The 27,308-nt window shown below is 52.8% G+C and overlaps 2 protein-coding genes across 7 annotated transcripts in view; one reads left to right on the forward strand and one right to left on the reverse strand.

Annotated features, from left to right (window-relative positions):
• On the forward strand, positions 10,292-25,874 carry EPHX1 (epoxide hydrolase 1). The gene is given in 10 exon segments (NM_214355.1): positions 10,292-10,483; positions 12,999-13,179; positions 19,350-19,577; positions 20,197-20,286; positions 20,289-20,325; positions 20,840-20,921; positions 20,924-21,044; positions 23,041-23,149; positions 24,439-24,564; positions 25,398-25,874. Coding segments are annotated over 10 exon segments (1,359 nt in total). The 5' UTR covers positions 10,292-10,300; the 3' UTR covers positions 25,600-25,874.
• Positions 24,598-27,308, reverse strand: part of TMEM63A (transmembrane protein 63A) — a 42,648-nt gene continuing 39,937 nt past the window's right edge. For 5 of the 6 annotated variants that reach the window (XM_005653777.3, XM_013978258.2, XM_005653774.3 and 2 more), the window contains one exon: positions 24,598-27,304. In XM_005653777.3, coding sequence (XP_005653834.1) covers positions 27,137-27,304 — 168 coding nt within the window. In that variant the 3' untranslated portion in view covers positions 24,598-27,136. 6 annotated transcript variants of the gene reach the window in all.

Here is a 27,308-nt window from a genome sequence, read left to right on the forward strand (position 1 = left end):
AATCGGAGCTGTAGCCACCAGCCTACGCCAGAGCCACAGCAACGCGGGATCCGAGCCGCATCTGCAACCTACACCGCAGCTCACGGCAACGCTGGATTGTTAACCCACTGAGCAAGGCCAGGGACCGAACCCTGGCAACCTCATGGTTCCTAGTCGGATTCATTAACCACTGCGCCACGACGGGAACTCCCTTTGGCCCCCGTTCTTGACAACACCCCCTCGAGTGGCCATCCGCTGCATTGTGTCTACCTTTTGAGAACATACCTTTATGTGATGGGGGCAGCAGGAAAATGTTTATTTATCGTAGGAATGTTTCAGAGATGGAATAGTAATATAGCATTGAACATTCTGGAGACCAAGCCTTTGTTCTTGAGAGTGTATGCACTGGGGCACTTGATATATGTTCTTCTCTCCCTGACTTTCTCTGTTATTTGTGATTATATTAGGCTTTGTATAATAGAAAACTCAAAGTAACAGTGACTTAAACAATATAGAAGTTTATTTCCCTGCCATACAAAGGACGTTTGGGAGTAAGTAGTCCAGGGCTGGGCTGGTGGCTCCATGCAAGCTCCTTCCAGCATCTTTCTCCATCATCTCTTAATTCTATCTCGTATGTCACTTCATGGTCCAAAATAGCTACCAGAGTCCAGCCATCATGTCTATGTCCCAGGATGCATGAAAAGGAAGGGGCAGGACAAAAGGTGCATGCTTTCTAGCTGGGCCAGGGCTCTCTACAGTCTTTCACACACAAATGCAGGACCCGTGTACGCTTGTGCAGGTTGTTCACTGGACAAGGATGTCATTCACATCGTCGCCATCATGGATTTGTATTTTTATTTACAGTGTTTCTAGCAGATGGCAATGAGGTATCCCGTAACAAAAGCAATATATTAGGTTCATTTTATGACAGTATTTTGAGGAATGGATGTCTTTTCTTAATTCACACAAAGGTACTGTCTGGACTATGGATGGCTCTGCCTCAAATACACTTGCAGGTCTTTGTCAGCACCTAGTCACCCTGTCACACTGAGCTGCAAGGAAGGCCAAGAAATGCAGTGTTTAGCTGGGCTTCTCCAACTGAAATAAAAATTCCATTGCTGAGAAAGAAGAGGGAAGCATAGCTGGCAGTCTGCCACACTGTCTCAATCCAAGGGTGTGCTTGCTGCAGCAGCCAAAAGACCACGGGCAACTTGGTTTTGGGTAATCTCGTGCCCAGGCCACCTTTTCCTCATGCAACCAGGAAATACTCACATCCCAAGTATATTCCCCTTGGCATGTCATTTACAGAAGGGTCATCTGAATTGCAGACAAGATTTCTAAGTTAAAACTCCTGAGTCAGCGTCATCATGCTGCAGTAACAATTTATTTTTTTTTTATTTATTTATTTATTTTTTGTCTTTTGTTGTTGCTATTTCTTGGGCCGCTCCGCGGCATATGGAGGTTCCCAGGCTAGGGGTCCAATCGGAGCTGTAGCCACTGCCTACGCCAGAGCCACAGCAACGCGGGATCCGAGCCGCGTCTGCAACCTACACCACAGCTCACGGCAACGCCGGATCGTTAACCCACTGAGCAAGGGCAGGGACCGAACCCGCAACCTCATGGTTCCTAGTCGGATTCGTTAACCACTGCGCCACGACGGGAACTCCCCTGCAGTAACAATTTATAAAAGAGGTAAGGTAGGAAGTCCTTTCGGCTAATAGAGAAATGAAATGACTCCACTCCAGAGTTCCCATCGTGGCACAGCAGAAACGAATCCAACTGAGAACCATGAGGTTTTGGGTTTGATCCCTGGCCTTGCTCAGTGGGTTAAGGATCCCCCATTGCCGTGAGCTGTGGGGTAGGTTGCAGATGTGGCTCGGATCTGGCATTGCTGTGGCTATGATGTAGGCCGGCAGCTGTAGCTCCAATTAGACCCCTAGCCTGGGAACCTCCATACGCTGCAGGTATGGCCCTAAAAAGCAAAAAAAAAAAAAAAAAAAAAGACTACACCCCAAAGTTTGTAATCATCAATGCTGACACTGAACACGGATGTAGATTCTTGTAGTTCTCTGTCTACACCATGCATTTCTTACTTCCATGCCTTTGCACCTGCTCTCTTGTCTTCCTAAATTTGTCCCATTCCCCATTATTTTCTTACTGGTAAACTCCTATTCATCCTTAAAAACCCTACTCAGTGACCTGCTCCTCTGTGGAACCTTGTGGTATACTTAACCCCTCCTAAGTTTGCACAATTCTCTTCCTGTGTATTGTATCTATCATTAGAAGGGTGTTATTTGTACATCTGTTTGTCCTACTAGAGCATGAACTTTGGCAGGTACAGGACCGGGTCTCATTCTATATGCCTGCAGAGAAGCCAGCTCATAGTCACAGGTAGTGTCCACTGAACCCTATTCTGATCCAAAAGCAAGTTTATACTTTCTTTTCCAAGGCTCCACTCCAAATCTCTTATTTGCTTTAAAAGAACAAAAGGACTTCTTGATACGTTACAGACCACATTCAAATTACAGGAAAAGAGTTTTTCCTTGAACTTTTAGGATCAATCTTAAAATAAGTTCTGTGTTTTGAAACTTGTGTTTTTGCCCAAGCATAACAAATGCCACACACTCAGTGAAATTATTTGGGTGGGGTTTCCTTTTAGCGACGCTAGAGACCTCCGCACTCCTTTTTCCTAACCTCCTATATTTAAAATTGTCCGCTGCAAGTCAGACCCAGAAAGACAAAAGAAAAGTATAATAATAAACTGCTCTATTTGCATCATTTGTCAGTCTTTGAAGGATAAAGGTCACCCACCATATTGCCCAACTGACTTCTTCAACTGGAACTAATTCCTGTTTTTCCAGGTTTCATAAGTGCATGCCCAGAGCTTCAGTGTACAGTTTGGAGAATCAAACTGCACAGAATCCCATTTCTTATCAGAGTAGTCAGTTGTTGCTTAGGTTTCTCTCTAAGCTCAGCCTCTTAGGACTCAATTACCACCGTCCTCCAGTTATTGTGTCTTTTCAAAAATCGGGCTGGTTTAGGGGTTCCTGTCGTGGCACATCGGAAATGAATCTGACTAAACCATGCGGTTCCGTCCCGCCTCCATCAGTGGGTTAAGGACCTGGTGTTGCTGTGTGCTACAGTGTAGGTCACAGATGCAGCTCGGATCCCATGTTGCTGTGACTGTGGTGTAGGCTGGCAGCTGCAGCTCTGATTTGACCCCTTACCTGGAAACTTCCATATGCTTCAGGTGCAGCTGTTACACAGATTTTTTTTTTTAATTTTTTAATTATAGAAGAAGACTGAGCTGCTATTTGGGGGGGCCCCATGGAATGGGGGTTCTCCAGGAAAGCCAGGCTGCCTCTGCAAATGGCAACCCCAGGTGGCTTTCCCAGCCCCACAAAGCTTCTTCGTTCTTGTTGGTGGGACTGGGTGACACTGTTCCCAGGGACAAAGTGACTAGGACTCTGCCCTCTTAGCCCCACCCTCTTCCAGGACTTAAGCTGCTGTGGCTGACTCCCAAGTTAGCAGGTCTCAGTGAGTAAAGAATCAGAGCCCAGGTGGGTGCCACAGTTGAGGGGCAGCATAGAGGGGGAGGCCCGTTGCCATGGCTACCCCAGACTCCTAAGGGGCATCCCTGTGGGGGCTGCTCACCGCACTCCTGACTTGCATCCATGCACGAGCCCAAGTCTTGCTCTTCAGGCATCTCTTTTCTAGGCTACGTATAGACCTATCTCTCATCCACACACTGTAGTCACTGGAAAGCTGAAAAACCAGTGCTGGGGGAGTTTGCTTGTGACACATCCGGTTAAGGATCTGGGGTTGTAGCTGCAGTGTTGCTGTAGGTCACTGTTGCCCTCAGGCTCTATTCCTGGCCCAGAAACTGCCACATGCTGCAAGCACAGCCCCTTCCCCAATGTTTTTTTAACTTTTAAAATTAAAAAAATTTCTGAAAAATTAAAAATAGTGCTTGGGCCCCATTCCCCATCATCAAAGGAAAGCACCATGGTGAGGGCTCTTTTTTTTTTTTTTTTTTTTTTTTTTTTTGGTCTTTTTAGGGCCGCACCCTTGGGCACAAGGAGGTTCCCAGGCTAGGGGTTGACTCAGAGCTGCAGCTGCTGGCCTCCACCACGGCCACAGCAACGCAGGATCCGAACCACATCTGCAACCTACACTACAGCCCACCACAACGCCGGATCTTTAACCCACTGAGCAAGGCCAGGGATAGAACCTGAGTCGTCATGGATACTAGTCGGGTTCGTTCATCACTGAGCCACGACAGGAACTCCTGAAGTCTTTCATTATACAGTAGTTTGGGTAACTTTGTCCTTTATAAAAATGGAGTCATGGGTATGTGCTCTTTTGTGTCTGGCTTCTGTGGCCCAGCCCTGCTTGTGGGACTGATCTGTGCCATTGTGTGAAGTTACACATAAGATCCTCGTTCCCGTGGTATGTGTCAGTGTACAGTCCTTTGGGGTGGAAGGGCATCTAGATTGTCTCTAGTTTGGGGCTTCTACGGATCGATTGTGCTGCTGTGAACATTCTAGTTTGCAACTCTGGGTAAACACACAGACAGTCAGGGTCTATAACCTAGGAGTGCACTGCTGAGTCATAGTGACTGTAGATTTTGCCAGTCTTCCAGAATGACCTATGAAAATCACCTGTTACTTTTTTTTTTTTTTTTTTGCTTTTTAGAGCCGCAAGAGCAGCACATGGAAGTATCTGGGCTAAGGGTCAAGTTGGAGATGGAGCTGCCGGCCTACACCACAGCCACAGACACGCGGGATCCTTAAGCCACTGAGCAACACCAGGGATCAAACTCGCATCCTTGTGGATACCAGTCAGGTTTGTAACCCATTGAGCCACAACGGGAACTCCCTCTCTCTGCTTCTTGATGCTGTGCAAGGGCTACAGTTCCTCCCACCTTGACGGAGTTCAACTGTCTATTTAACAGCTGTGGGTGGGACCCCTGCATCTGCCAGAACTGGGCTTGGGGCTCCCCCTTGGGGAGCAACACAGACAGAGAGCCTTCTTAGAATTTATAATTCCATCTAGAGCAAGGGTTCGCAAAGTGTGGTCCCGGACCACCAGCAGCAGCATCACCTGGGAACTGGTGAAAAAGGCAGTCTCTGGCCATACCCCAGATTCCTTGAATAATTGAACAAGCTCCCCAGGTGATTCTAACACCTCCTGAAGTTGAAGGGCTGATTGCAGCATGAGCTCTCCATGAAGGCAGTTTTTCCCTGGGGGAACATTTGGCAACTCTGCAGACATGTTTGGTTATCACATGAGGGGAAAAGGGGTTAATAGGTAGAGGCCAAGGATGCTATTAAACACCCTACAATGCATCCTACAATGCACAGGACAAGCCCTCATGACAAAGAATTGACTGATCCAAAATGTCAGCTGTGCCAAGGTTGAGAAACCTGCCCCAGCGCAGTGACAACAGAGGGCAGGGAGTGCAGTGGTTCTTTTCTCCCTTTGTTCCAGGAGTGTTTCGAGGGGTGCCCCCGCACATGACCTGGGGTGAATCACACCCCCTTACTCTCACCCCCATTTCCCCAGTTATGAAGTGAGGGGGTTGGATTCAGGCTGCTGAGTTCCTTTTCTGCTTGGATGTTCAGTGGCTCCAGCCAAGCGACCATCTCTTCCTCTCAGGAGCCAACCGGCTTAGAAAGAGGCTTTGGGGAGGGGAGGGCTCTATCATCTGCCTAGAGCCTCTCCAACGTAGGCTGCAGCAGCCGGAGGCCAGTGGGCCTTGTGTTTCCCGGTGAACAGTGCTCTCCCCATGGTGGGCGATGTCTGCTTCCACTGGCCCAACCCCAAGGACACCACTTTGGGAAAGGAAGAGAGCCAATAGCTGGCTCCACGCCCTTGATGCTTTTCCGGGGGGGTGGCGGGCGGCAGCCAGAGCGGCGCCCTCTCTCCTGAGCTTCAAACATCCACTGTGCTGATACTCTAAATAAAGCAGCGGCCCCGGCCAGGGAGGTCCGGAGACCCGTGAGCAGCCGCGGTACCCTAATTGCCCGCCCGCTGGGGCGGGGCCCTCCACGACCCTCCAAGCCCTGGGGCAGGGAGCACCCCGGCGCTCACTCAAAGCCGAGGAGCGTGGGGGCGGAGGTAAACCGAAGGATTTTGAGAGCTCCTGAACTCTGATTGGTCAGACTCCGAGGCCCCGCCTCTCCCCGGGGCTCGCTGACCAGCCATCTCCTTCCCCATGGACCCGCCGCTCCCGAGAGCCAGGAGGCGGAGGGCCTTGTTTATTATTTTATATTTTGGAAGATTTGTGCAGGCTTGAGCGACACACTCTGGCAGACGGTCGCGGCTTCCGTGCAGTCGTGGCTCGCCTTCGCACCGAGGGTCCCCAAGTTCAGGTACGAAGACTTAAGACTGAGAACAGGAGTTCCTGTTGTGGCTCAGAGAGTTAAAGTCACCACTAGTATCCCTGAGAATGCGGGTTTGTTCCCTGGTCTCGCCCGGTGGGTTAAGGATCCAACGCGTCTAGCAAGCTACAGCGCCTAACGCGGCTTGGCTCCGGCGTTGCTGTGGCTGTGTTGGTCAGTAGCTGCAGCTCCCGTTCAACTCCTAGCCTGGGAACTAACATGCGGGCAGGCTCGGCCCTAAAAAGATAAAGGGGAAAAAAAAAAAAAGACTGAAAACAGATGCTGAGAGATACACCTTGCGGGGGGTGGGGTGGGGTGGGGGCGTGGTGGGGGCGCAGGGCAGAAGCAGCAAGCCCAATAACTGGAAATGAATGCTTTGGCTACAAGTTCGAACCCTCACAAGTGCAGTGTGGTCTGGGGCAAGACCCTGCCTGCTCTGATTTTTACCTTGCATAAGTGAAAAGGTAAGTCAAGTTTAGCGGACTTGGGCTCCTTAGTGGGTGGATTTGCATGGCTCATGGTTATCACATCCCTTGAAACCCCACCTGCAGACAGTCAATGCCTGTTACATCGGGCCAACCAAGGGCACCTGACTTCGTGTGCATTTATTGCCCGCTGTTAAATAATGCGCTGTTAATAGGTAACAAATTAATGCAACTGTTTTGTAATCTGAGCTCTGTGGCTCTAAAGCACCTTCTTTGAACCAAAGACTGATATTCCTATCTTAATTAGGATGCAAGAGAAAGGGCTTTAAACTTTCTCCTTAAATCTGTCACTTTGCCCTGTGCCATGCTGGCGTGGCCCATCCTAGTGCCCCTTGTCCCGGTTCCCTGAGTTCAGATGCAACACTGGGAACGATGATCATTTTAACACCCTTGTCGCATGGTTCATTTTGCTGTTGAATGAAGTCCAGGGGAGATAATCACCCTGCACACACATCAGATCTGTTAAGTTGGTAGGAGGGAGGAGTTGCTAAAAGGCAGTAGGGCAGTTCCCAGTGGGGTTCAGCAGGTTAGGAACCTGACTTGTATCCACGAGGATGCGGGTTCGATCCTGGCCTCACTCAGTGGGTTAAGACTCCATTACCAAGAGCTGTGGTGTGGGTTGCAGACGAGGTCAGGATCCTACATTGCTGTGGCTGTGGTGTAGGCCAGCAGCTGCAGCTCCAGTTCTACCCCCTGGCCTGGAAACTTCCATATGCTTCAGGTGTGGCCATAAAAAGAAAAAAGAGGCAGTGGGGGAACGAGGGTGGTGCCTACAGCCTCCCCGCCTCTCCTGCACACCCCTGGCTCTGCTTCCCTGGCTGCTTCCCAAGGAAGTGATCAAGGGTGAGAATGAGGAGCTCACGTGGACAGTGAAAGCACTGAGGTCGTTCTCCCCGGCCGAGGGAAGTCAGAGGTTTACATCCCAGCGGGAAGTGCCAACCAGGCTCTTGGCCCCTCTGTGCTGAAGTCAGGTAAGGAGGGTGGTTTGTAAAGTTCACTTGGGAGATTGAAGGAGTTAACCCCTCTTTATTGTTCATTATGATTGCAGCTTCCTTGAGAGCATTCTGCAACATTTTTCCTTTTTTTTTCTTCCCTTTTGGGGCCACATCTGTGGCATATGGAGGTTCCCAGGCTAGGGGGCGAATCGGAGCTACACCTGCCGGCCTGTGGCACAGCCACAGCAATGCCAGATCCTAGCCTCGTCTGTGACTTACACCACAGGTCACGGCAATGTCGGGTCAGTCACCCGCTGAGTGAGACCAGGGATCGAACCCAAAACCTGATGGGTCCTAGTCAGATTTGTTTCCGCTGTGCCACGATGGGAACTCCACGTCCTGCAACATTTGCTTTACCTGTTTCCATCACATATGCTGCTTGCACAAATATTGGCAAAGTGCTTGTCTGCACTCAGCATTATGCTGGGCCTAGAGTCAGAGCAGGGATCAGGGGAGACACAGTCCTTGCCTTCCAGCTCCAGGAGCTCTGTTGTGGTGTGACCTGCCCGCCAGCTGAACTGGGGGCAGCTCTGCTCTCTGCTTTCTGCCTTTCCCCACATGCTCCCCGTGCCCCACCATCCGTAAGCCTAGCCCTGCCATCAGATACCACAGAGGCTAGCAGCTGGCTCCTCTCCATCTTCTCAAAGGGTAGAATTTCCTGGCAAGGACAGAGCGTCTCTCTGTGGGAAGAGGGAAAAGCCTGGGCATGTTTTCTTTTCTTGGCAGGAGCAAACCCCAGGGCCTGGGCCAGCCCCCAGCAGGCAGAGGATAGGGGGCCCACTAGGGTAGGTTTCCTAGCAGCGCCGTCCTCCTGCCCCAGGTTTCCAGGGGGGAGTCGGGGTAGGCTTGGGAAGTGGCTCTGAATTCCATGCTTTCTCCTCTGGTTGGGTTCTGACTAAGCTGCATCAGCGGACCTTCTGGAGTTCCCATGGTGGCTTAGCAGGTTACAAATCCAACCAGTATCCATGAGGACATGGGTTCGATCCCTGGCCTCCCCCAGTGGGTTAAGGATCTGGCGTGGCCATGAGCTGTGGTGTAGGTTGCAGACTTGGCTCAGATTCTGTATTGCTGTGGCTATGGCATAGGCCAGCAGGTGCAACTCCAATTTGACTCCTAGCCTGGAAACTTCCATAGGGCCCAGGTGCTGCCCTAAAAAGCGCGCGTGCACGCACACACACACACAAAATCAGCAGACCTTCTGCTGACTCTGGCCCTAGGACGGTGCCCATATTCACACATGTTTCTCTGTTTCGTTTTTTTGTTTGTTTTGCTTTTTAGGGCCACACCTGCAGCATATGGAAGTTCCCAGGAAAGGGGTCAAACTGGAGCTGCAGCTGCCGGCCTACACCGCAGCCACCACAATGCCAGATCTGAGCCTCATCTGCGACCTACACTGAAGCTCATGGCAACACCGGATCTTTAACCCTCTGAGCAGGGCCAGGGATTGAACCTGCATCCTCATGGATACTAGTCAGTTCGTTACCACGGAGCCACCCCAGGAACTCCACACACACGCATGTTTCTCTGGATATGAACCTTCAGGGAGTGACTTGCCCGGAAATAAGCAAGATGAGCTGGGTTAATGCCAGGGTCTCCTGGTGTTGATTTGCAGAGACTAAGGTCTTCTTTCTTCCCCTTCTGCGAAAAAAGCAGGGGAGTCCGACAAATGGGGATTAAAGCAGCTGAGTTTATGTGAAGTGTCATAGGCAGGTCTATATAGAGACAGAAGCTCGATTCCTGGTGGCTTAGGGCCTGGAGTGATGCGGGGGACAAGCGGGGATGATAGCTGAAGGGTCCTACGTGTGGTGATGAAAATGTTCTAAAATTGTGGTTAGGGTTGCCTGTCTCTGTAAAGGTCCTGAAATCACCAGGTTCTAGACCTTAAATGGATGAGTTATATAGTATAGAAATTCAATCTCTGTGAAGCTGTTGACAACCAGCTGAGATGTGTGGCCATGTTTGGGCTCCTGAGCATCCCCCGACCCTGAATGAACCTAACCTCCCAGCTCCTGAGGCCTCCCCCTACCCCCTGGTCCCTTAGGCACAGGCTGAGGACCGGGCTCCCTCTGCTCCTGAGCGCGACCCTCAGAGCGGGCCCTGCCCCTCCCGTGGGGGAGGGCGTCTCGAGGGGGGAGAGAAGCTTCTCAGAAGCATCGGGAGCAAAAGGCCCCTCAGAACCGTGAGGCCTCCAATGGGCAGCCCCACCACCCAGGGCTGTGCAGACGCCAACCCAGCTTCATAGCTTCCAGATGCGATGAATGAATCGCTTAGATCAAGTAGGCTTATGGGTGATTTTTGCCTCTTTCTGTTGTTTTCCAATTTTTTCCCCCACATTTTGCTTCTCTTCTTTATTTCAGTCAAAAGTACATCAAAGTGAGGGCTGGGCGGCAGGTGGTCAGGGGTCGAGGGCTGTCTGTGGACGCTGTTCCTGATGGATTCTGTCCCCCTGGCAGGAGTCATGTGGCTGGAAATACTCCTCGCCTCTGTGCTGGGCTTTGTCATCTACTGGTTCGTCTCCAAGGACAAGGAGGAGACCTTGCTCCTTGGAGATGGCTGGTGGGGGCCCGGATCAAGGCCCGCGGCTGCGGAGGACGAGAGCATCCGGCCATTCAAGGTGGAGACGTCAGACGAGGAGATCAACGTAAGGCACCTCTTTCCAGGCCTCGGAGCGGAGGGGAGAGTGGGGAGCCCCTGCCCGGGGTTTCTCTGAGTCAGGGTGGCGGGGCAGGTCGGGCCTCAAGCTGGGGCTGGGACCTGGAGCGGCGGGGAAAGTGGCCTCTCTCGGGGGTGTTTTCTGCTCTGCCTTCCCCATCCCTCCTGCTCTCCCTCCTCTGTCTCCGCCTCCCCTGCTGAAGGCCCAGCAGCCCTGGGCAGGAGAGGGGGTGCCAGCTGGGCCCAGTTACACGTGTCAAGGGTCACAGAAAGCAGCTGTAGTTTTTTTTTTTTACGGGCTGCACCTGTAGCATATGGAGTTTCCCAGGCGAAGGGTCGAATCGGAGCCACAGCTGGCAGCCTATACCACAACTCATAGCAACACGGGATCCGAGCCACATCTGCGATCTACACCACAGCTCACAGTGATGCTGGATCCCTAAGCAAGGCCAGGGATCAAAACCCACATCCTCATGGATACTAGTCAGGTTCCTTAACTGCTGAGCCACAACGGAAACTCCAGAAAGCAGCTGTGTCTCTGTGCCCCACCTGAAACCTTGAGCCTGAGCTTGGAGGAGGAGGAGACGGTCTCCTCGGGGCCTGGGCGGGGACCCTGAGTGAGAGGCCAGGCCATGTTGACAAAATGCTGCAGCACAGGGAACTCTGTCTCAGGGCCAGCCTTGACCAGGCACCTGCTGTGTGTCGCCCTCTTGTGGTCACACGCAGCCCTGGCCATCATACGGAAGTGGAAGCTCAGAGAGGCAAAGCAGTTGACCCAAGGTGAACCGAGTCGATCCGCAGGAGGACTTGGACTCAGCTCTAACGCCAAAGCCTGTGCCCCGTCCCCGGCTCAGGGCTGGAATCAGGAGGGACGGCTGTGGCCGGCAGGGGTGGGGGATGGATCTAAGAGCAGAGCCAGGAAGGTGAGTGGGATCTGGGCCTTCCCTTCCCAAACTTTCTTTCATTCTGTGGGTATCGGAGCACCTACTGTGTGCAGGCCCGGTGCTGGGTGCTTAGAAGGAGAGAGATCCTTGTCTCAAAGAGAACCTAGTCCAGGAGTTGAGAAGAAGAATGTAGACAGAGGAAAGGTAACGATGAATAGAGGTAAATGCCGTAAGAAGGGCTGATAAAAAGGCACAAAAGGAGTTCCCGCTGTGGGGCAGCAGGTTAAGGATCTGGCATTGCCTCTTGAGGCAGTGAGGGTTCAACCCCCGGTCTGGCACAGTGGGTTAAAGATCCTGCATCACCGTGACTTTGGTATAGGTCACAGCTGTGGCTCAGATTCAGTCCCTGGCCTGGGAACGTCCATATGCCATGGGTGTGGCCAAAAAAGAGAAAAAAGCCACAAGAGCTCTTGAGGAAGGGATTAAGGAGCAGAGACTGGGTTGTCCCCGAGAGAAACCAGACGGGGCCCGCTCAGTAGGACGTGATAAGCTGTCACGATTAAGGACAGAGGCTGAGCCCCGAGGACATCTCCATCAGTGGCTTTCTGGACTCAGCATCTGACATTCCTAAAACCTGTGTGGAGATGACTGCAGTGTTTTGGGGGACACTCTGGGAAGTTTACACTTGACAGCCTCTGAGGATGGACTTAAACTTCCCCAGCTGGGGCTGGTCTTTCAGCCTGATGGGCATCATCTGCCTGTAAGACTTGCACCTTCTCTCCTGGTCTGTAATTGTCATCCCAACTGAGTTATCCTGTTATCATTCAGGGCTGTATATCAGAGGTGGCAAATCCACCCTGCCACCTGTTTTTGTCCAGCTCCCCTGCTTAGAATAGTTTTTACGTCATTAAATGGTTGGGGAAAATCAAAAGAAAACTTGGTAACATGTGAGAATGACATGGCATTCAAATTTCAGTGTCCATAAATAAAATTTTGTTGGAACACAGCCATGCCATTGATCCATGTACTGCCTACCTGGATGGAGTGGAGTAGCCACAGCTCCAAAAGCCTAAGAGGAGTTCCCACTGTGGCTCAGCAGATGGTGAACCCAGCCTGTATCCAGGAGGCTGCAGGTTCAATCCCTGGCCTCGCTCACTGGGTTAAGGATCTGGCGTGGCTGTGGCGTAGGCTGGTGGCTGCAGCTCTGATACGACCCTTAGCCTGGGAACTTCCATATGCCACAGGTTTGGCCCTAAAAAAGCATTTTTTAAAAAAGTTTACCAATGCTTGCCGTATAAAGCCTTGGTAAATTCAACATGCATTGCTCATCATTTAAAAGCTGAAAAATGAGACATGAACCTGAAGTGGAGAGGGAAGAGCAGATATTTTGGGAATAGCCACTCTTGAGGGAAACGGGGACGTTTCTTCTGGTATCAACCTGAGAAGCCAGAGTGCAGGTCTGCCAACCAGGGACCCCGCCCCCTGTGCGATGCCCCGTGGCTTCACCTCTAAGGTAGCACAGGCTCTCGTGGTGGCAGGGTTTGTTCTGTCTTCTGGAAACAAACTTTCTCTGTGCTCTGCCCCCATCCTTCTCCTCGGGGTCCCCCCATTTTGCTCCAGGACTTACACCAGAGGATCGAGAAGTTTCGCTTAACCCCGCCTTTGGAGGACAGCCGCTTCCACTACGGGTTCAACTCCAACTATCTGAAGAAAATCATCTCCTACTGGCGGAACACATTCGACTGGAGGAAGCAGGTGGAGGTTCTCAACAAGTACCCTCACTTCAAGACCAAGATTGAAGGTATGTTTCCAAAACACCAGCCGGAGGGGGGCGTATATCACAGCAACGGCCTTCTTAGATACCGATTGTGACTTAGAGAAGGCTGAGAGACCCAGAATCCAGTGATCGGTCACTGAGATATATTTGAAAGGTAGAACCATAAGCAATGAGATCCTGCTGTACAGCACAGGGAACTATATCAGTCACTTATGATGGAGCATGACAGAGGATAGTGTGAGAACAGAATGTATATATGTATGTGTGACTGGGTCACCTTGCTGTACAGTAGAAAATTGACAGAACACTGTAAACCAGCTATAATGGAAACAAGAAAAATCATTAAAAAAAAAAGATCTGTGAAGGATTAATAAATTTATGCTGTAAAAAAATAAAAGGAGTTTCCGTCGTGGTGCAGCTGAAACGAATTCAACTGGGAACCATGAGGTTGTGGGTTCGATCCCTCGCCTCGCTCAGTGGGTTAAGGATCCGGCATTGCCTCGAGCTGTGGTGTAGGTTGCAGACGCAGCTTGGATCTGGCGTGGCTATGGCTGTGGTGTAGGCTGGCAGCTGCAGCTCCGATTCGACCCCTTGCCTGGGAAATCTCCATATGCCACAGGTGCGGCCCTATAAAGGCAAAAGACCAAAAAATAAATAAATTAAAAATAAATAAATAAATGGAAAAAAGAAAGGTAGAACCTCACCAGGATGCAATCGTAATGCAAAAATCCCAGCAAACCCATTGGACTTTAGAGCTAATACAGGAAAACATAGAAATAAAAGACCAAAGAAATGCACAATCCAGGGAGTTCCCGCTGTGGCACAGCAGGATTGGCAGCCTCTTGGGAGTGCTGGGAGGCAGGTTCCATCCCCGGCCCAGCCCACCAGGTTAGGGCTCCAGCAGTACCCCAGCTTCAGCTTAGGTTGCAGCTGTGGCTCAAATGTAATCTGATCCCTGGCCCTGGAACTATGTATGCTTCAGGGCGGCCAAAAAAGAAAAAAAAATATATTGAAATGCACAATCTAGTCCAGCTTTGGAAGAATCTCAGAGAGGATGCAGATAAAACAGACATCTGGGTGTGGCCTCAGTCAACTCAGCCTCTCCTTGAGAGTTTGGAGTCCAGGATATTGTGACTGTGCAAGGGTGCTCAGCCTGTCAGTCAAGGTCCTATGAAAAATTATCCTGTCTCGGCAGCATAGACCTCCTGTCCCAGCAGCGTCACAAGTCCTCACACAACTTGATGTGCAAGGGCAGGGGTCACTCAGATGTTCTTAGGAAGCTCATCGAAGATCATTTGGGGTGAGATAATAGTTTCCTTTGTGGAAAAGCATTTTAATTTTTTGCCCCAGATTTAGAATCAAATATAGGAATATTTAAGAAAATCAAAATCTTACTGTTAATTTTTACAAATTTTCTATTCATTTTTAATTATAGTAAAATACACATAGCGTAAGATTGACCATTTAGGAATTCCCATTGTAACTCGGCAGCTAAAGAGCCCAACAAGTGTCCGTGAGGTTGCAGGTTCAATCCTGGCCTCGCTCAGTGAGTTAAGGATCTGGTGTTGCTGCCAGCTGCAGCATAGGGCACAGATGTGTCTCAGATCTGGCGTGGCTGTGGCTGCGGCTGTGGTGGAGCCCGGCCGCTGTAGCTCGGATTCGACCCCTCGCCTGGGAACTTTCATGTGCTACAGGTGAAGCCCTAAAATACAGAAAAATTTAAAACTATAAGCCAGTTGTTGCTGAGCCCTGTAGAGGACTGATATCTTCTGCTACGAGGCTGACAAGAGGATCTAAACCACTCTAAGCCAATTGCATGCAGGTCCTTGCTTGTCATTTCCAAAGGTTGTCATTTGGATCCCCGGAGCCAGATGCTTAGTTTCCTTGGGTTTGACTGAGATCCTTCTGTTTGCCTAGCTCTTCAATGTCTGTCCTGCAAATATTGACAGGGCACCCTCTGTACCCTTGCATTCGTCTGGGGCTGGGACACACAGTCAGGGCCTGGGTCCTTGCCTTCCCAGCTCACAGGCTCTCGGGGGTGATTAGAGCTTGTGGTAAGGGGTGGAAGCCTCGGAAGCCCCACATGCCACCTGGGAGTATCAGGGAAGACTTCCTGGAGGAGGTGGTATCTAGGCTGAGACTTAGAGGAGGAATAGGAGTTGGCCAGGTGTTCGGGGAAGGTTGTCCAGAGGAGGGAACAGCATGTTGAAAAACCCACAGGACTGTTTGCGTGCTGGAGGCTGCAAGTTTGAGGAAAGCCTTACCCCATGGAGCAGCTCAGGGTTCCTCACGACACCACGGGATATGGAGCGTTCACAGCACAAAGCCCCTCTCAGGTTACAGGCGCTCCCAAGAGGCGGTTTCTGGCACCAGCTTCATCACAGAAGCAGCCCGCTGGGACTGAAGCCGCGAGCAGTTCAGTCAGTGCCCCAGGCCTGTGGCCCAGCCCTGGGCCTGCAGTGTGGGGGCCTCCCGCCGGGCCCAGGGTCCCTGCTGTGTGCCTAGCGCCCCCGGGGGCCAAGCTGGCCACCGCCCAGCCCCGACCAGACCAGCAGCCCTTCGACAGTCTCTCTTCCCTCCTCACACTCGTTGCCACCACCTCCCTCCCTCCCTCGTGTTTGGACTTTTCGAGGTCCTTGCTGCCCCTGCAGTAACCCCTGTGCCCCGGGCTGCTCAGTGCTCAGCCCCTGACCCCTACCCGCTGTTCTGTCCTTGTGCCACCCTCCTTGTTCGGCCTCCCTGTTGCTCCCACATCCCTGTTCTGTGAGGAGCTTCTGGTTCCAGCCGAGGTCCTGGGCCGCCTCCGCCGATGCATCTGTTCTCAGAGCATCTGAGACATGCAGGGGCTTCAGAGGCCCCCCGCCTGTCACCTCTGGGTGGAAGGAGGGAGTGGCCTGAGTCACAAGGAAGTGGAGGTTCGGGGCCAGAACGCAGCGCACCAGTCTCCCAGCTGGTCGCTTTTTCCTTCACCTGTGGCCACTGTCCCAGCTCGGGCCCTAGGCTATGACACTTCTCCGCACACCTGGCCAGGCTTGGTGCTGCCTCCTGAGCCCAGTTCGGCTCCTTGATTCTGACCCAGCAGCTGGGCACTGAGACCCACAGGCACCACAGACCCACAGGGAAACCAGAAGAGCGTGCCTTCCCCATAGGGAAGGGGGCCCATAGGGCAAGTTATGAACTACCAACTTCTAACATGTTTTTAAATTTTAATTATTTTATTTACTTTTAGCCATACCCACAGCATGTGGAAATTCCCGTGCCAGGGATGGATCCCACCACAGTAGTGGCCGGAGCTGCTGCTGCGACAATGTCAGATCCTTAACCCACTGCACCACAAGGGAACTCCTGCTTTTTAATTTTTAAAATTTATGTGTTTAAAACTCAAAAAGTAGAGTTCCCGTCTTGGCTCAGTGGTAACAAGCCCAACTAGTATCCATGAGGACATGGGTTCGATCCCTGGCCTTTCTCAGTGAGTTAAGGATCTGGTGTTGCTATGAGCTGTGGGGTAGATCACCAGTGCATCTCTGATCCCATGTTGCTGTGGCTGTGGTGTAGGCTGGCAGCAGTAGCTCTGATTGAACCCTAGCCTGGGAACTTCCGTATGGCTGCTGGTGTGGCCCTAAAAAGACCAAAAAAAAAAAAATTCAAAAAGTACAGAAGGGAATAGCACGTTAAGGACCTGGTGTGTTGTCTGTGCGAGGATGTATGTTTGATTCCTGGCCTCGCAATGGATTAAGGATCCAGCATTGCTGCAGGCTGTGACTTAGGTTGAGATGTGGCTCAGATCTGGTGTTGCTGTGGCTGTGATGTAGGCCGGCATCAACCCCTGGCCTGGGAACTTCCATATGCTGCAGGTGCAGCCCTAAAAAGGAAAAAAAAAGGACAGAAGAGATAGTGAAAAGGAAATCTCCCTCTCGGCCCTTCCCCCAGCCATCAGTTTCCTCCATGGGGACAGTGTCTGCTTCTGTTAAATACACACGTCCAAAGATTGCCTGTGCATACACAAGAATGAATGTGTGTGTTTTCTAATTTTAAACTCAAATGATAATATGAGAGAATTTCAATTAAAAAAAATGGCACATCATGCTGTGTGTTCCAAAGGAGGTAACGTTACCTATAAAAAGACCTTGAGGAGTAAATTTAGCAACATAGAGGGACACCCAGGATGTACTGTTAGGTGAAAAAATAAGGTTCTACAATAGAATGTATGTGGGTTTCTATTTTTATTAAGAAGTAAATTATGTTTGCTGTTTTTTTAAAAAATCTGCACTGTCTCAGCTAAGAGGAGCCTAAGGAGACATGACAAGTAACTGTCCTGGGTGGATCCTGGGACTGAGAAAGGACACTGGGTAGAAACTAAGGAAATCTGAGCACTAGTCCATGGTATGTAGAGACCAGTATTATTCAGCCTTTAAAAAGGAAATCCTGGAGTTCCCATTGTGGCTCAGTGGGTTAAGAACCTGACTAGTATCCATGAGGATGCAGGCTCCATCCCTGACCCCGCTCAATGGGCAGACATGGATCAAATCCCAAGTGGCTGTGGTGTAGGCTGGGGCTTACAGCTCTGCTTCAATCCCTAAGCCTGGGAACTTCCATATGCTGCAGGTGGCTGTAAAAAGACAAAAAAATAAAAAAAGAGTTATCCATATGTCCATCACAGAAAAATTCAAAATATATAACACAAAAATGACAATTATTCACTTGAACTTCTATTGCTGAGAGAGAACTACATTTTACATTTTTGTAGCTTATCTTTTCAGACTTTAAACTTCCTATATACACAGTATAAATGTGACTGTTTATAAAAATCAGGTCATAGGGATTTCCCTGTTAGTGCAGTGGGCTACAGATCTGGCATTGTCACTGTTGTGGATCAGGTTGCAGCTATGGCACTGGTTCGATCCCTGGCCTGGGAACTTCTGCATGCTGCAGGCCAGGTGGAAAACAAACAAAACAAATAGACAAAAAAGGGTCATACAATGGATATGGCTTGGTAATTTGTGTTCCCCACTTAGCAGTGACTACTGAACTGATTTCACTATTAAATACACGTCAACACTGTCATATTTTTTAATTTAATTTTTTTTTTTTTTTGTCTTTTGAGGGCCCCACCCACGGCATATGGAGGTTCCCAGGCTAGGGGTCTAATCGGAGCTGTTGCTGCTGGCCTACACCACAGCCACAGCAGTGCCAGATCCAAGCTGCGTCTGCAACCTACACCATAGCTCATGGCAACACCAGATCGTTAACCCACTGAGCAAGGGCAGGGATCGAACCCACAACCTCATGATTCCTAGTCAGATTTGTTTCCACTGCGCCATGATGGGAACTCCTAATTTTATTTGTAAATGATTTTTATTTTTTCCATTTTAGCGGGTTTACAGTGTTCTGTTAGACACTCATTTTAGATGACTGTTGCATTACAGTAGACTGTTAATTTATAGTCTATTTCATTCTCTATAGCTGGGTATATGGGGTTTTTTCCTAGGGGGAAAAAAAAAAGTTTTTTTTGGTTTTTTAGGGCCAAACCCATGGCCTATGGAAGTTCCCATGCTAGAGGTTGAATTGGAGCCTCATCTGCGACTTACATCACAGCTCCCAGCAACGTCAGATCCTTAACCCACTGAGAGAGGCCAGGGATTGAACCCACATCCTCATGGATACTAGTTGGATTCTTAACCCACTGAGCCACAATGGAACTCCTTTCCTGAAATTTTTATATTATTAAACACCTTGTTTTTTTTTTTTTTTTTTGTCTTTTTAGGGCTGCACCCACTGCACATGGAAATTTCCAGACTGAGGGTCAAGTTGTAGCTACAGTTGCCGGGCTACACCACAGCCCCAGCAACACAGGATCTGAGCCTATCTGTGACCTACACCACAGCTCCCAGCAACACCAGATCCTTAACCCACTGAGCGAGGCAGGGATCGAACCCGATTCCTCCTGGGTACTAGTGGGGTTCGTTAACCACGAGCCACGACAGGAACTCCTTTCCTGAAATTTTTAAATGACTAAACATATATTCATTGAGTGCCACTGGGAGCCGGGAACGGCCCTCCGCCAGCACTGATGGTTACCATGGTCCATACTGTGGTGGCACCGCACCTGACCCGCTACCCTGAGGGTGGTGACTGCAGCCTCCCCAGCGCAGGGCACCCCCCACCCTGACTCACTGTGCTCCCCCCCCCCCCAGGGCTGGACATCCACTTCATCCACGTGAAGCCCCCCCAGCTGCCCTCCGGCCGCACCGCGAAGCCCTTGCTGATGGTGCACGGCTGGCCTGGCTGCTTCTACGAGTTTTATAAGATCATCCCGCTCCTGACGGACCCCAAGAACCACGGCCTGAGCGATGAGCATGTGTTCGAAGTCATCTGTCCATCCATTCCTGGCTACGGCTTCTCAGAGGCATCCTCTAAGAAAGGTATGAGGCTGCCGGAGGCCGTGTGCCCCCCGCCCCCCCAATGCCAGGGACCACGGCTCCCCCCCCAGGCTCTCCGCCCGGAGGCCAGCAGGTGGTCAGCTGGGCCAGCCTCCTGTCACGGCTGAGGAGGAGGCTGAGGAAGGAGGACACGGGTCCAAACCGAGGGAAGAGAAGTGAGGGGGGCAATTTTATTGTCAAAGGGCCAGCGCCTCTTCCCAGGATCCGAGGAGACGGTGGGTGGGACACTGGCAGAGTCCCAGTGCTCAGAGCTGCAGTCACGACCATCCAGAGGCCTCAGGACCTGGACTCTCGTGTCCTCAGAAGCTGCCCACTCGGGGCGGGTCCACGTCTGGGCCCTGCACTGTCCCAGCCCCGCAGGCAGTATCGACCCACAGACACCAGGGCCAGCCTGCACTGGCCGCACACCTCACGCCCCCCTCTGTGCCAAGGCTGGCACAGGCTCATCGCCTTCTGGGCACTGGGCACCCCGTCCTTGGGCCCCAGGATTCCTTCTCACCGCCCTGAGCCTGGGATGGGGGAGGGCCTGAGGGATCTCCGAGGACACCGGGAGGACCCAAGGCGTGACCCCCCCATGATTCCTCGTCCCCTTCACCATCAGGCTTCAACTCAGTGGCTGCTGCCAGGATCTTTTACAAGCTGATGCTGCGGCTGGGCTTCCAGGAATTCTACCTTCAAGGCGGAGACTGGGGGCCCTGATCTGCACCAACATGGCCCAGCTGGTGCCCAGGTGAGGTAGCTGTCAGGTGTGTGCGTGGGGGGGTGCACAGCCCGTGCAAGGTGGGATTCTTCACGCCAGGCTCTGCCTGGTATAGTGTCTGAACCCTGGGACGGGGGCCACACAGCAGGATGGCGGGCCCAGGGCAGATGAGACAGGGTCCCCATCTTTCAGTTCGGCCTGGGCCACTTCAGCACGGATCCTCCCTCTACTCAATGTCACGCAGGATTAGTGACTGCACCAGGTGCTCTGGCAGAGAGAAGGCCACTCAGAAGAGGGGAAGGTCAGGGAGTGGACCCTTCTGATGGACCCAGTCTTCAAAGAGACCTGATTGGAACTTTCTAGAAACTGTCTTTTCCCAACTCTCTCCTCCCTCTCACGTGGTCACCCTGCCCCTGGGAGGGGGTGGTGGCAGAGGCTGAAGGGAGCTGGCCCTGTGCTCCTCAGCCCTGAGGCTTCTTCTCCATCTGTTCCCTGCCCTGACCTGGATGCCACTGAGCCTCCTCTGGCCCCTGTCTGCCCTCAGCCACGTGAAAGGCCTGCACTTGAACGTAGCCCTGGTTTTAAGAAATGTCTACACCCTGACCTTTTTCCTGGGACGGCGTTTGGGAGGCTTTTTGGCTACACTGAGAGGGACCTCGAGCTGCTTTACCCCTTCAAGAAGACCTTCTACACCTTGATGAGGGAGAGCGGCTACATGCACATCCAGAGCACCAAGCCGGACACCGTGGGTGAGGGGGCTCGAGGGAGGCCTTCTCCGCCAGGGGTGGGCATGGGGGGCTGGGGGGGCCACCTCCGTTCTGTTCAGCAAGGCTCCCAGCCAGGGGGACTCACCCACCCCCAGGGACACTGCTCAGAGGTGGCAGCCTTTTGTGAGAGACTCAGAGCCCTTTCCACCCTGAATCCGCGTTTCTCCACAGACGTCAGTGACACAGTGCTCATCAAACTCCCCACGACTCCACTGAGTGAAGTCAGTGTTCCCAGTGGCTTTGACCCCTCACCCCTCCGCCCCTGAGCCTCTGTCCTACAGGGAGACGTGGAGGGACAGAGAGGAGTGGGGGGAGGGGTGCCTCAGGGCCTGGGTGGTTCCCCAAGACAGTGAGGGGGACCCAGCAACTGGTTCTGCCACCTGGCCCTGTTAAGGGCTAATTTTTTCTTTTGTCTTTTTAGGGCCACACCCACGGCATAAGAAGTTCCCAGTCTAGGGGTAGAATCAGAGCTGCAGCTGCCAGCCTACACCACAGCCACAGCCACGCCAGATCTGAGCCACGTCCCAGACCTACACCACAGCTCATGGCACCACCAGATCCTTAACCCGCCGAGCGAGGCCAGGGATCAAATCTGCGTCCCCATAATCCGGCACTGCCGTGAGCTGTGGTATAGGTTGCAGACGCGGCTCGGATCTGGCGTTGCTGTGGCTGTGGTGTAGGCCGGCAGCTGCAGCTCCAATTGGACCCCTAGCCTGGGAATCTTCCATATGCCACAGGTGCAGCCCTAAACAGACCAAAAAAACCCAGGAGTAAGTTTCTTTTAAATATGGCTTCTCTGCCCTATATTCTGTTTGTGAAATCTATCCATGCTGTCTTCCCAACCATCTTTAATGTTTTTTAATGTCTTCTCAGTATTTGAGCTTATGGGCGGATCAATATTTATTTGTAACTGATTCTCTATTTTGGACTTTAAGGTTTCTTATTTTTCACTAGTCATAGAATATAACCAAAAAAACCCCTCACTTTTTAAGAACAGCATTCAGGAGTTCCCGTCGTGGCTCAGTGGTTAACAAATCTGACTAGGAACCATGAGGATCTGGCGTTGCCGTGAGCTGTGGTGTAGGTTGCAGACGTGGCTCGGATCCCACGTTGCTGTGGCTCCATTGTAGGCTGGCGGCTGCAGCTCTGATTCGACCCCTAGCCTGGGAACCTCCATATGCCGCAGGAGTGGCCATAGAAATGGCAAAAATACAAAAAAAAACAAAAAACAAAAAACAAAACAGCATTCAAATAACCCACATGGGAAAAGAATCTGAAAAGCAATGAATATTTGTATAACTGCTTCACTTTGCTGTACACCTGAAACCAACACAACATTTTAAGTCAACTCTATGCCAATAAAATTTAATGAAAAAAAAATCTGATTATGATGAAGCAACAAAAACACAACCAAACAAAACCACCACCTAGCATTCATATATATTTCTTTTTTTTTTTTGGTGTTTTTTAGGGCCGTACCCTCGACATTTGGGGACTCCCGGGCTAGGGGTTGAATTGGAGCTGTAGCCGCCGGCCTACACCACAGCCACAGCAACACCAGATCCGAGCCACGTCTTCAACCCACACCACAGCTCACGGCAACACTGGATCTTTAACCCACTGAGCAAGGCCAGGGATCGAACCTGCATTCTCATAGATGCTAGTCAGATTCTTTTTCTACTGAGCTATGAAGGGAACTCCTATATTTCTCATTTAGAGCCTACAAAACCCAGTGTCACAGCCCCTTCAGTTTGCAGGAAGCTGCCCAAGTGGTTCCCTGTGAGGCAGTGGCAGAGATGCTATCCCTTTTGTCAGACGAGGATTCCGAGGCTGGAGGGCAGGAAAGTGAGCTACAGGAACACCCCGAGGGTTAGGGCAGAGCTGTGCTCCAACATGAGCTTCCTGTCCATGGTACCGTGCGTGGGGCCAGCTCCCTGGTCCCAGGCCTGAGTTGCTCTCTTGCTTCTTCCCACATCAGGCTGCGCCCTGAATGACTCCCCCGTGGGCCTGGCTGCCTACATCCTAGAGAAGTTTTCTACCTGGACCAACGAAGAGTTCCGGGACCTGGAGGATGGCGGCCTGGAGAGGTGAGACCCCACCCACCAGCCTTGGGACAGAAGGCCCCCAGGCTGAGCGCCCTGAAGGGGAGCAGGTGTCAGGGAAGCTGGAGGGGCCGGAGTGCAGTGGGTGGTTTTTCCGGGAAGAAGGTCGAAGCTGGGGAGTGGCAGGTGAGTGGGGGAGCAGTGGGAAGCACACCCAGTGGGCGGACATGGAGGGCCCCGGGACACAGGCCAGGCCGAGGGAACCCAGTGCCAGGAGACAAGGGCCCAAGGGGCTGGCAGGGCCAGGAGGATGTGGGGCTTTCCGGAGTCCACAGGCCTCAGGCTCCAGCATTAGGTCCCAAATGCATATTTCCTCCTGGAGTGTGGGCCCCGCAGTCTGGAGTCAGGGGAGGGGGTTCACCTGTTCAGCAGTTCCCAGGCTGGAGAGGAAAAGGGGTGTCCTGTGCTGAAGGAAAGGGGTGTCTGCAGGGCCCCATGGCTGCTTCTTGGGGTGACACAGGTTTGGCAGGAGGCACGCTGGCCAGCTGGTAAATAAAAATGCCCCAGGAGTTCCCACTGTGGCTCAGTGGGTTAAGAACCCTAGCTAGCATCCATGAGGACGCAGGTTCTATCCCTGGCCTCACTCAGTGGATTAAGGAGCTGGCATAACCGTCAGCTGTGGTGTAGGTCGCAGACGTGGCTAGGATCCTGGATGGCCGTGGCTGCAGCTGTGGCCAGCAGCTGTAGCTCCAAATGCCACAGGTGCCTCCCTGAAAAGAAAAAAAGAAAAAAAAATGCCCTGCTTCTCCTGGTGCCCTGCCAGGGCAGGACCGCGGGCTCTGAAGGCTGCCTGGAGACCAGGTTCTGCTCAGGGCCTGGCACGGGTGGGCCCCTCCGAGCGTGGTCTGAGGGCAGCCTGCACTGAGGGTCCAGGAGTAGGCACCACCTCTGAGCAGGGTTGCAGCACCCTACCCTTAGACCTCCCGGCCACCCGGCAGTGACCGGCCCAAGCCCCTGGGTTCAGTTGACCCCACCTGCTTCTTCCTCTCTGGCCTGAACCTCTGGGGGCGGGTTGGAGCAGGGGTTGGCTGACACCACCCAGGATGACAGCATGAGCCAGCACAGCCTGTCTCAAACAGGGTCATCACTCTGGCATCCTGGTTGCTGGTGACCCCGGGCAGGCTTCCCTCAGGCCCAGGGCTAAGACCACTAAGCTTACAGCACAGTCTGAGGAGGGAGGCTGGGCGGGCACAGGGCCTGGCCTCCGCTGTGGCAGCCCTGGCGTCATACAACTTCAGCTGGCACTGAGAGCGGCCCTCGGTCTGCTTTGCCAGGAAGTTCTCCCTGGATGAGCTGCTGACAGTCATCATGCTCTACTGGACAACGGGCACCATCACCTCCTCCCAGCGCTTCTACAAGGAGAACCTAGGACAGGGCGTGATGGCCAATAAGCATGAGGCGTAAGTGTGGCTGAGCCCGGCGGCCTCTGAGGCTGGGAGGTGGGGGGTGGGTGGCCAGCCTGGTCTTGGGCTCAAAGGCAGGCACTTGATGCAGAAAAGTACAACCTAGCCTTCAGTGCACAGCGGGCATACAGGAAGAGAATACGATTTAAAGGAGGTCAGGGAGGTTCAGAAAAATCTGTCTTTAGAATTAGCTCATGAGAGTTCCTGTTGTGGCTCAGTGGTAACAAATCCGACTCGTATCCTCGAGGACATGGTTTGATCCCTGGCCCCATTCAGTGGGTTTAGGATCCAGCATTGCCAGGAGCCGTGGTATAGTCACAGATGCGGCTTGGATCCAGTTGCTGTGGTGTAGGCCGGCAGCTGGAGCTCCGATTGGACCCCTAGCCCAGGAACCTCCATATGCCGTGGGTGCGGCCCTAAAAAGGAAAAAAAAAAAAAAGCTCACAGAGGGAACCCAGGGCCTGGCCTCCAGGCTTCCCTAGTGGCTCCCCGGGGCTAATAGGCTGGCCCGGGGTGGACTTACCTGGAACCCTTGCAGACCTCATAGGGGACCTGCAGACAGCAGCAGTGGGAAAGGGCAACATAGGCAGGAGGTAGAGGCTGACTGATCTCTCACTCAGCCACTCTCCAGCCTGGGCAGCCCTTCCGGAAAAGAGGGCCCTTGGGGGGTTTGCATTGAGGTGGGTTGTAAAAAAAAATCCCTGGGTCTGTCTTTTAGTTTACGGCTCTGTGCTAGTGGGTGAACTGACTCCCAGGCGCCTGCACTGCCTGCTGTGGGGACAGAGGGACAGGGCTCCGCCTCCCCCTCAGTGGGTCTCTTTCTCCTCCAGGATCAAGGTCCACGTGCCCACCGGCTTTGCTGCCTTCCCTTCCGAGGTGTTACACTGCCCAGAAAAGTGGGTGAAGAACAAGTACCCAAAACTCATCTCCTATTCCTACATGGCCCGTGGGGGCCACTTTGCCGCCTTTGAGGAGCCGGAGCTGCTGGCCCAGGACATCCGCAAGTTCATGGGGCTGTTGGAGCAGCAGTGACCACAGCGGGTGGGGGGACTGGCTGTCACCTCATAGGCATCCCCTGCTCCCAAGTGGTAGGCTCCCTCCCGATCCCTGTCCTTTTCCCCGGAAGCTCCCGGCAGAAGTGGGGCTGGCAGGGTGGTGGCTTCCCAGGCTTCTGTGGAGACGCCCCATTTTCCTAGGAACACACTGGCTTCCGTCCCTGCCAGCTGGGACCCCAGGCCTGCCCCTCAGCATATGCTCCCCACACACTTGTTAAGCAACATGACTTTGATGATAAATGATTTTCCTTCTCAAAGTGGCTGGAACAAGTGACATGATAAGCCCCAACCCCATGTGGGTGTGTCTCCAGCAGAACTGGCAGGTCTGCAGTCCGCACGGGGGTGGGGTTCCGCTGGGAGGGGAAAGATGGTGGGGACACGGGGCGGGGGGACACCAAGAAACCGCTCTAGCTGGTCTGGGTGCCTGGGGCAGCTCCGAGCAGACACCGCGCGGCCACTGCTGGCGGCCCCGTCCACCAGGCTCCAGGCAGCCTCTGGTCTCCAGTCCCCATCCGCACGCTCGTGCCTCTGGCGCCCCCTGGAGGGAGTAGCGGGGGCGGCTTCTCCCGCAAGCGCTGGAAGTTGCTTCACAGCTGGATCCCACCAAGAGAGGAAAAAAATAAGAGGTTGCGCCTCTCCTCCTGGGGCTGCAATTCTCCCTTGTCTTCAAGAAAGCCCTGAGCCCTGTCCCCCTGGGAGGGAACAGACAGATGGACTCAAGGGCCCTACACTCTGGGGCCTGAAGAGGCAAGAGAGGCTGGATCTCACCAGTCTGGCCGAATGGACACTTTAGTAGTGGTCCTCCTCGTCCCTGTCTGCTGCAGGGAGACCCTGATCCAGCCCGTGTCACTGGCAACATGATCAAAAACGCAGGACCCTGGTGGGGCTGGGGAGGAGCCTGCTGCGGCCCAGCACTGGCCCCGCCCCCTCCCAGCGCTCTGCGGGACCCCGGGCGCTGGGACCAGCCGGACCATCACTGCGAGCCCATCTCAGGCTTGCAGCTTCTGCGTAGGCTCTTTGGTTATGAGTTGTGGGTGTGCCTGGGGGCGGAGGGGTGCAGGGGCTATCTATGGCTGCTCAGAAGGTGTTCACGCGGTATAACCCCCCGCTTGCTATCACCACAGCTAATGGGTTGGAGGGACACAGTTCCAACACATGATCTTGCTAAAAACCATTGGGGATATCATCCCAGCTCCAAAGCTGGACCCGCAGCAGAAGATGGAGCTGGACATCAGCAGAGCCTCGGGGGAACAGGCAGAGTCCAGAGCTGCAGCGACTCCCCTTCCTCCACTGGGTCTAGAAAAGACCACTAGAGGCTGGCAGTCCCACCCTTCCCACCAAGCCCAGGGCCAGAGCTCCTTTCTGCTTCCATCTTTTCAGAGCAGATGCTCTTAAAGCATGTAGAAAGCAGTCCTGAACTTGGCTAGGGTGAGAGTCAAGCTGCTTCTCCACCTGTGTCTGTGCCCGACTCCCCAAGTCCTCGAGCCTGGCCCAGCCCAGCAGCTCCCAGGCCCTCAGGCTTCTTGGTAGGTGGCTGCCACACTGTCCGCAGGGCTCTGCACCACGCACTGGCCGGGGACAGTCCCACTGATATTGTGGATGGCGCCGTAGGTCTGCTGCTGCTGTGGGGACAGGGCTGTTTTCTCTGAGGATGAGCTGTTCAGGATCCGGGGCACGTAGGGCTGC

The sequence above is a fragment of the Sus scrofa genome, chromosome 10 (genome assembly GCF_000003025.6).
Source record: "Sus scrofa isolate TJ Tabasco breed Duroc chromosome 10, Sscrofa11.1, whole genome shotgun sequence".
Lineage (NCBI taxonomy): Eukaryota > Metazoa > Chordata > Mammalia > Artiodactyla > Suidae > Sus > Sus scrofa.